This window comes from Centroberyx gerrardi, chromosome 17 (assembly GCF_048128805.1).
Source record: "Centroberyx gerrardi isolate f3 chromosome 17, fCenGer3.hap1.cur.20231027, whole genome shotgun sequence".
NCBI classification, from domain to species: Eukaryota; Metazoa; Chordata; class Actinopteri; order Beryciformes; family Berycidae; genus Centroberyx; species Centroberyx gerrardi.
The window spans coordinates 12,971,155-12,980,467 of record NC_136013.1 but is presented as its reverse complement, the minus strand read 5'-3'; the positions used below and the strand labels follow the sequence as shown (position 1 = coordinate 12,980,467).

The following is a 9,313-nucleotide window of genomic DNA, read 5'->3' as shown; positions in this document are numbered from 1 at the left end:
TCCTGTTAGGAGGAGATGGGAGCTGCCGACTGTGCGCTCAACTCCCAGGGACACAAACAGATTTGCTTGTTTGTTTTCAGGAGATCTTTAAGGTGTAGCTTTTGGCGTGTTGTATATTTCATGAATATAACATTTCTCCATAATGGATATAGATTCACCATGATGCATATGAATTGTTCATCCACACACATATGAATTATTCAGTGATATGATTCCTTTTTCCTCAAACTTTTTTCTTCCAAAATGCAATGCTTGTGAGGTGTTTAGATCCTGGAGGGGAGGTGCCATAGGGGGAGGGAGGTTTCCTAAGTCCCACTCAGGTCCTGGCACATTTTCATTTTGTCTCCCCATCTCTCAGAATAACATCTGAAGTTATCTCTGCATCAATAGTTGCACAGGGCCATTAAAATCTACATGCAGTTAATGGACTTTTTGGCAGGAGCTGTCATTTTGTAGATGCAATCCTGAGAGGGCATTACTATGTCTGAGTGTCTCCTTTGCTAATCAGCGAGGTTAAGCATCCATCTGGCAATTGTTTGATGTCTCTGGTTTGGTAAAATATGCATTGCTTTACCAGAATGACTTCCCTTACCTCCGAGATTATTCTAAAGAATGGAGCTCAGAATGGGCCTACTATATAAATCTATTATGCAACAGCTGGATGTACTAGATGACACAATGTGTTGGCATAATTTGTTAAAAAGGTTTGCATTGTCTGAGGTCCTCAAATGACTAGAAATGCAGAATATATCAGAATATATTAACTTGATTGATACCAGAACATAATCTAATTCAGCAAAGCACTTCACAACATCTGAAATTTGAAAATGTTTCAGGGAAATTCTTCTGATCAGTTAAAGCCTTCAAGTCACACAGAGCACTTTAAGCCAGACTAAATCTTAAAAAGTCTAAGACTATAAATCAAGTCTGTTTCTAGCTCCATCCGCATTCACATTCAGCATTAATTCTACATGGGTACATGTTATTTTTTCACATGGGCTGTGTTGGTGGGGGGGGGGGTATCAAAAACCTTGTAGCATAGCAATCATTAGAACCTTAACCCCCTCTGGTAAGCAAGCCATGCTTCCTGTAAAGGGCCCCAGGGGATTCAGTGTGCTAATTATTTACTGAAGCAGCAGAGACTATCAAATGAGACCCCGTGCCGACTCTAACTGTGAGGGGGTGCCCTAATGGTGTAACCTGGGTAACATGCAAATAGATGGGGAGGGGGAGGGCCAGAGGGAGAGAGGAAACACGGGGTATACAATGGTCACTATGCAGAGTGTGTTGGAGGAGTCGAGGTTCACTGGTGAGTAAGGAAAGGTGGGGCCACTGAGGGGCACAGCAGCACAGTATTAGATTACAGATGCATATGAATGACCAACTGCTGGCTGTCCTCTGGCTTTAGGGGGAAATTGCATGGGCTACCCTTGAGCTGCGGCTCTGAATCTAGATGACTGCCCGACTTAATCCTGGAGTGGGTAGGTGGGGGGGGGGTGATGAGTGTTTGTTACTCTTATCGCTAGATTGAAGAGTTAGGGAAGAGAAGTGTACCTTTCCACTAATTGAGTTTCACATTCCAACTGCAATACCATGATCAGAAGCTGCACACTCACCCATTTCACTGAAATTACTGATTATAACTATACCGGTTATAACTATACTCAGGATCAGCTAAGTTTTCAAATCTCACTAGCAAAGCAAACAGAGAATTATATCCACACCCACCAACCCACAGACAAACAGCCACACACACACACACACACACACACACACACACACACACACAATCCCGTACTCCAAAAACGGGGGAGGGGGTAGTGCCGTGGTCTTAAATCCATGCATCTGGGCAGAAAGCCAAACAGACTTTCCTCAGCAGATAAACACATGCAAGAAGAGAGTACTGAGCTCTAATAATACACTAATATCCACTCCATTTGATTAGAGGGCAGCAACATTATCTGTTCAACAACCAAGTATAAACACATATGGACTAGTGAATTATCTAAAGCAATAAAACACTACACAAAATGTATATAACTTAATAAAAAAACATACCCTAATCTGGATTAAAATCTGATTTCGACTCACCAGTTACACCATGCATACATTATGACCCAGAAGTTGGACTAATATTGTGGATTTATGACCTTTTAATGAAGATTAAGTGCACACAGCTTATTGGGAAGTGCGAGGGGCTCCCGGGGCCGCTGTAATGCTCTAAGATAAATATCTAGCACAGAGTTGCAATTAATTCCACACAAGGTTATGTAAACCCTAAACTGACCACAATCAGCCCAACCAACTTGTATGATTGCTCTTTAAGCAGAGTTAGATTACACTGCAAGTTAGCTCTAATGACGATGAGCCCTTTTTTGTGGCGAGCTTGAAAAGCCTCTCTTTAGTCGGTATTTTCTCTCACACACACGAAGCGGCGCAACAGCGTTCCACGTAGCACACATTGAGCTTCACATCTGCAAAAAAAGAATGGCATTCGGGAGACTGCATACAATTAAAATAATACCCAGAGAGAGTTGGGGTGAAAAGAGAAGCAGGTGTGCAAGTGAGTTCCTGTCCTTTAAACGGATAATTCACATGACTGATGCACGACCTCCAGCACCTCCCCGCCAAAAAAAAAAGTGACCTTCTCCCAATGAGATCTTACCACCTGTCAGAACAGATTCGGGGAGGAGTGATTGAACTGTTTGTTTCCGTGTCCACGAGACAATCGCACTGCCAGCTTAAACCACTCGCGACAACCTGCTGTGTCGGCTCCCTCCACAGCAGCTCCCCACAACTTCTTTTGAAAGCCTCGTCGCCTCTGCTAAGGACCGAAGAAAAAAAACCCCCAAAAAAACAAAAAAAAAAAACGCTGCGATGATGAAGTTGTGAATGGATGATTAGGCAGCAGCAGACCAGGTGGGTTACTTGCTTCCAGCTACACACATATTATCAGTGACTCCGCCTGTTTTGTATCCAGGCCACATCAAGTTGAATTTGAGTTTAACTCCGGTCTTTTTTTTCCCTTCTCTCCCCCTGCCTCTTATCTCTCTCTCTCCTCTCTCTCTCCCTCTCATTCACTCTCTTCCTATGTGTGTGTGTGTGTGTGTGTGTATCTGCCAGAGTGCTAAAACACCATGAGGGAATTGGGCCTCTGCCACCCCCCCCCTTCTCACAAATGTGAAGGGATAGTAAATATCACTGCAGCAGATGGGACCGATGCTCCCTCTCTGCCTCCCTCCCGTACACGGGGAGGGCAGAGCAAATGGATAGCCATCAACAGCAGCAGGAGTAGCCCCGGGCCAAGACCGGAGCAGAGGACACGGGGACTGGACTGTTGCTCAGGCAGGCAATTTTACAGACAAATTCTCCCTGACTATCAGCAAGGAAACTGCAGAACATTGCGAACGAGTACTTACGAGGTCATTATATCCAAGATTTCATGCTAGACAGACATCCCAGAAATAAACATGTCGTTTTCTCATCTGGATTCATAAGATAATATATGATATTTACGGTTGTTCATATACTATGTGCTTTTTTTTCCTTTTTCACCTGTTTGGATCATATCGCAGAACTCGCTGCTGCACACAGAGTAAGCGGACCAACTGCTGGTGTGTCATTTCAATAAACTGTCACACCGCTTGCAGGATCTGTAAAGCACTGGCAGTGTCTAACAGCATGACATGCTTGTATAACAGAGGAGGAGAGGAGAGCGTCGAGGACTGAAGGGGTGTCACCGCCCGTCCCCATCACAGACAGCAGATATAAATCCTGCCCACTCGTCAATTAACAGACAGTAAACAGGTTTATATTTAGGGAAACAGTGTTGTTTTTGTTGTTATGAGACCTCGAGCACGGAGAGCATACACCAGTATTCCCATAGCAATATTAGACGCCCTCCCACTGGGAGAAGAGCAGCACATGTGAATCAACGATGACACAACATGGAATCTTACTGCGCAGCGGCATAGGCTAAGCAGTGATGTAATGCAACTGAGCTCACTGGAGTCTGGATGGAGAGAGAGAGAGAGAGAGAGAGAGAGAGAGAGAGAGAGAGAGGGGAAAAAGATGTGAGCAAATCATAACAGGCCTTATCATTGCTGGATTCAACATCAGTAGACTATGACAGAGACCAGTCACCGAGGGATTTTACCTTTGGAGACCGAGACGGCATTGACATTTTTTAGATGTCCACTTTAAGCAACTTGCAAATTGGGAGATCAACCTCCAGCCCTCAGTTCTGTGGCAGGGGTCTTTGTATAGGTGTCACGTACAGCATTTGGCCATGACATCCAGGGTTATATGAATGATTTAAACGCTCAAGGGATTGGAAATTACTTTCTTTTGTCGCCACAATATCCCCCCGCTGGATTCCTGGGAGGACGTTATCTCATTCAGTGTCTCCTGAGCATTCTAGATTTCCATTTATTTATTTAAGGAGGAAATAGAAGGAAATTTCAACGGGTCACTAATTTCATTTCAACATGTACCAATGGCATTAGCCCTGAGCAGATATTTCAGAGGAACACAAAATCAATGTTGAGATTCTATTGGGAATAGCCCTGGAACCCATTAGCAACTTTGACCAATAGGTCAGGTAAAGTAATAGCTAGATAAATGTTTTATTACAGATTCGCAAACTGACTTAATGGTGGGGCTAGTACCTGCGCAGCCATGCATGGCAAATATTCATCATTAGATTCTATTGCTGTAATGAACACAAATCTCTCAGTGGCCAAGGCTTCTGGTTCTTTATATATAATCTGTTAAAGGTGGGTCTCCTCTAAGCAGGCCTCAGAGACAAAAGGCAGCATCTGTGTTCCTCCAGAGGCGTAGAGGAGGCAGTCCAACACCGTAAAAATGTAATCAATGTAAATTAATGTTTTTACAGATTATATATGGTTTGTTGCACTAATCATATTTCATGTGACATCATATATGGCTGAGATATTATGTACTATTCTGTGTTCATTTGTTCTAATACTCCAGTGCCATGCAGGGGTAACACAGCTACAGTTCTACTAAGGATGACAACATCCTCGTAGCACAGTCTGAGCCATAACATCATCCAGCTCCCTTGATACACATTCAAGGAATATCTCTAATTATGTTAGTGTATGGAAGACATACATCTATGGTTATTTTCAACCACTAATCTCATGTTTTTGGTAATCTACAATGTATTTACCCACTTCCAACCACGTTTGTCTGTTGATTAATTATTGTTCAAACCCGTCTTTACTCTCCAGATTGACCCACCACCCCTGCTCCCCACAGACACATTTACTATAAGATTGATGGACATTGGCCATTAAGAAAAAGCTTCCAATTTTGCTACCAGAAATTAACTATGGCTCTGAAATAGGCTTTACACATTTTTTCAGAGTTTAAAAAGTATCTGCCTGGAATAACGGCCACTGTTTATCCCTCAGTGAGCGTATGTCACATGAAGACATTTTTTCAGCTCTCTGTTCTCACAGCTCTCAGGCCGTTCTGTGCTGGGGTGAGTGCTACTTTTCTGAATGGAAGCCAGACAGACTGAGAGCTCCCACACGCTGAGAGGAGCGGCTCCCGTTTCCAGCTCCGTCTCCAAGGGGACAAACAATCCCACCAATCACATCGCTCAGCGTAGGCAAGCGGGCAATTCAATTTCTTAAAGCCACAGTGTCCATTTTGGGGGGAGGCATTATGAAAGAAAGTTCAGAAAAACACATTTGAAAAATACTCTTGAACAGTAAAGCATTTCAACACCGCAATTTACAAGTTTTCCTTTTTTCCTTTTTATTAAATGTGAATTCACATGTTAGTTTGAGCCCATCCATTTCAAAGTATCCGCCTATATACAAAATAGGCATCATTCTGTCATCAGATCCTTTTCAAACGCAACAAATAACACATTTGTGTACATATATTCACAAACTGAAAGGACAGTTGATGGTGGTAGGTACTTATTTATTAAAAGATGAGTCAAAGACAGATTCACACTTGGAATGTGAAGTAACTACTGCCTAGAACTTCCAACAAAATGTCTTGGCATATAATTAGGTCATATTCCAAAACCTTTTATTCAAACAGACTTCATATGTAAGACCCACATAAAAATAAACAATATCTGCTTTTTTAAGTGCAAGAAATAAAAAATACAGGTTTATGGTTAATGTTTTAAGAAAAGAAGGCAGTCTTCAGTTTTAAAATAAAGTTTCATTTCATGAAACAGGACTATGGAATGTTCTTTTTTGCTTGCTTGTTAGACTAATGCCAGACCATTTTATCAGACCTATTGCAGAACTTTTTTCCTAATTTTCAGTCAGATTTCCGGTCAGATTCAAACTGTTTGGTGACAAATATCCCAATAATATCCCAATGTCCAATCTTGTGAGTCAAATAACATTCAAATTGGGATATTCATCGGTTTCCATATTATGCATCACACCATGAGGCCATATTAAAATGTTTTGTATCAGTTCCAGCTGATTTGTTTATTTTCTGCCTTGACAGGCTTCAGCATCATAACAGGTAATGATGTTGACAGTGCACAAGTCTGTTTTTCCATCACTTGCTACAATTGTTGATGGTCTGTATCTTAAGAGTATATATTGCACAAAAAAATGAGAGGGGGGAAAAACAGTATGTGCCATAAAAAATACCAAAATCCAGTTTCACACCTGCGATTGGGACCCATCCACATATCACGAGTATGATATACATAAACTCCTAACTTTACTATATTACAGTACATATACAATCTTGAAACTAGTTCCAGCTCTGAGGTATGTGTTCCCCATGATGCCATTGTATCGTCTACAAATACTCAACAAATCTGCTCTACAACTGTACAAAACCTAGTTTAAAATCACAAGGCATTTTTGATGCAAGTTTTAATTTAACTTAATCCTTAAAACCAGGACTCCCTTGCATGCTAAAAACAAATGATAAAGGGAAGAAGTGCCTGAAACTCACTGAAAGCACAGTAAGAACATTCCCTTTTAACTGTACAAAAATATGCCTGAAAATATCTTACTTTTCTTTTAAAAAGATGAGGTCTGTTATGTATCAAAATGTTTCCTCCACACCTGTACTCTGCAGAGGTTTAGGCTGCTTAATTTTCCAAACCAGGAGGTAAACGGAATCAGTTACAAAAAACAAACAAACATTTGCGGCATTTAGAAATTACATAAACCGTTGTAAAGTAACATCCTGAACAATTGTCAGTTCACAGATTTGCTTTGAGTCAGTCCACAGTCCGTTTTCAGCTCCCTGCAGTTTTTGTTTTAAGAGGATAAGATGCATAGAAGTTCACAGATTTTTCCCTTTGTGGTCCGTTTAAGCTGAACAGTAATTGCAGACCTACGGGGGAAAAAAATCCATAAAACCCTGTCATGCTGCCAGAAAAACGTCTGCAGACTTTGCTTTTTTTTTTTTTTGCTACCAGCTTCATAAGCATCTCATTCCTCAAACCTCACCTCGCCTCCTGGTCCTCCACCTCCCTCCAGGACCCTTCAGAAAACCCACAGGAGGCAGGGCTAGGGACAACTTGACCAGGACACATATATAATTTCATTTCTCCCTTCTCTGTTATTACTAGAGGACCTTTTTTTTTTTCTCAATTCAGTAAGTGAACACCAGGTCGGAAAAGTTCGCCTCCAGCCAGTCCCCGGCAATCATCTCACTGAGTTCTGGCGTGCAATAGTCTGGGAATTCAAAGTGGGAGCCGAGGCTGCCCTCGCTGAACGAGTCCAGGTCCTTATCCACAAGAGACAGGGAGAGGTTTCCTGAATTGGGGTTGCCCAGCTCCGAGCCTGGGGCGCTGGGGGCGAAATTTAAACTAAAGTCAAACAGCAAATCGTCCGCGTCCTCGCCAGAAGAGGAGCTGCTGCTGGAGGAGGAGGAGCTGGATGTGGAGACCGACCTGGAGGATGCTGGTGAGACGGAAGCAGGGTGCAATGTGCTCTGCTTGGTAATGTTTTTGATATTGTAAAACAGTCTGTTGTTGTTGTTCCGCACTTCTTCGTACATGCTCGTGCCCTCGGACTCGGCCGAGGAGCTCAAAGTTGGGCTCGCGGGAACTTTGGCTACATTGTACGGCCTCAGGCGCTCCTCGTCCCCCGGCTTAATCCCCATCCGGTAGTCCTCCTCGTACTCGTCGTCGTCGTCCTCGTCGGTGAGCTCACTTTTGACAGTCTTTGTAACTTTTAAGCTGGGAAACACGCAGTCCTCCCCGTAGCCGTGGGAGGACTTGGAGCCACTCTTAGTCTTTATCTTTGAGCACTTCTTGCTGGGAGTCTTTGCAATTTTACCGCACTTCTCCGGAGACGGTGCTGATGACTTTGAACTGTCGAGCTTTGGTTTTTTCTTGGGTCTGTACTTGTAGTCGGGGTAGTCGGCCATGTGTTTTAGCCGCAGCCTCTCGGCTTCTCGGATAAACGGGATCTTTTCGCTGTCCTTGAGCATCTTCCACCTCTTCCCCAGCCGCTTGGAAATCTCGGCGTTGTGCATGTCCGGCGACTGCTCCATGATTTTTCTCCGCTCGATTTTGGACCATACCATAAATGCATTCATGGGTCTCTTGATGTGACCGGTGGCCGTCTTGCACCAGTCCGGGTTTATCGGCACGGGGCTGCACGCCATAAATTCGCTCTCCTCCGAGTCGGTAGCCTCCCTGGACATGCTCCCGTCCGTCTCGCTGTTGTCTGTGTGCTGCACCATGGTCCCCCCCTTTTATTTCAAGTCACTTTGTCTCCGGACGCTGCAGTGTCTAACAGCCCCACACTGCCAAGACAGCTCAGGTCTTTTTCTTTGCGCCGGTTCGTCCACGTCCTCTGCGTTAATGTGTGTCTCAGGCTCTGCACTCTTTTTCCAGAGTTACAAACTGCCTTCTTAACTAGTTATCAGCTTTTTCATGTCCCCTGCGTCATGGAGAGCCATCCAATCACGTCCCTTCCACTCCGCCCAGCAGACTCCATCCAAGACTCCCCTTAACCCTTTTATTCCTCCCTCCCAAGCTCTCATTGGATTGGAGGTGGGGATTTGTGGTACACAGTGTCTGGGGCAACACGCCGGGCGAGACAGGCATATTAAACACACAGTTAGCACTATGCGCTCCTGAGATGAACATCATGCACCCAAGCGCGTATAAGGCTAAGGCAAAACCTTGCAGTTTATATCCCCCTATTTTAGAAGTGAAGGGGGGAAAAAACAGCTTAGAGTAGCGGCTGTTCTCCAGACAGACAGATACCCTTTGCAGATGCGTCTGGTGGAAAAGATGTAGGCTGTGTGATTGTTTGCTTTTTTTTTTTTTTTTTTTCCTTTC

At 43.6% G+C, this 9,313-nt stretch overlaps 1 protein-coding gene across 1 annotated transcript; it reads right to left on the bottom strand.

The window, feature by feature from the left end:
* Positions 1 to 5,775: 5,775 nt before the first annotated feature.
* sox11a (SRY-box transcription factor 11a) lies at positions 5,776 to 8,831 on the bottom strand. The gene has a single exon (XM_071921019.2). The coding sequence runs from the start codon at positions 8,707 to 8,709 to the stop codon at positions 7,612 to 7,614; it is 1,098 nt and encodes a 365-aa protein (XP_071777120.1). The 5' UTR covers positions 8,710 to 8,831; the 3' UTR covers positions 5,776 to 7,611.
* Between the last annotated feature and the right edge of the window lie 482 nt (positions 8,832 to 9,313).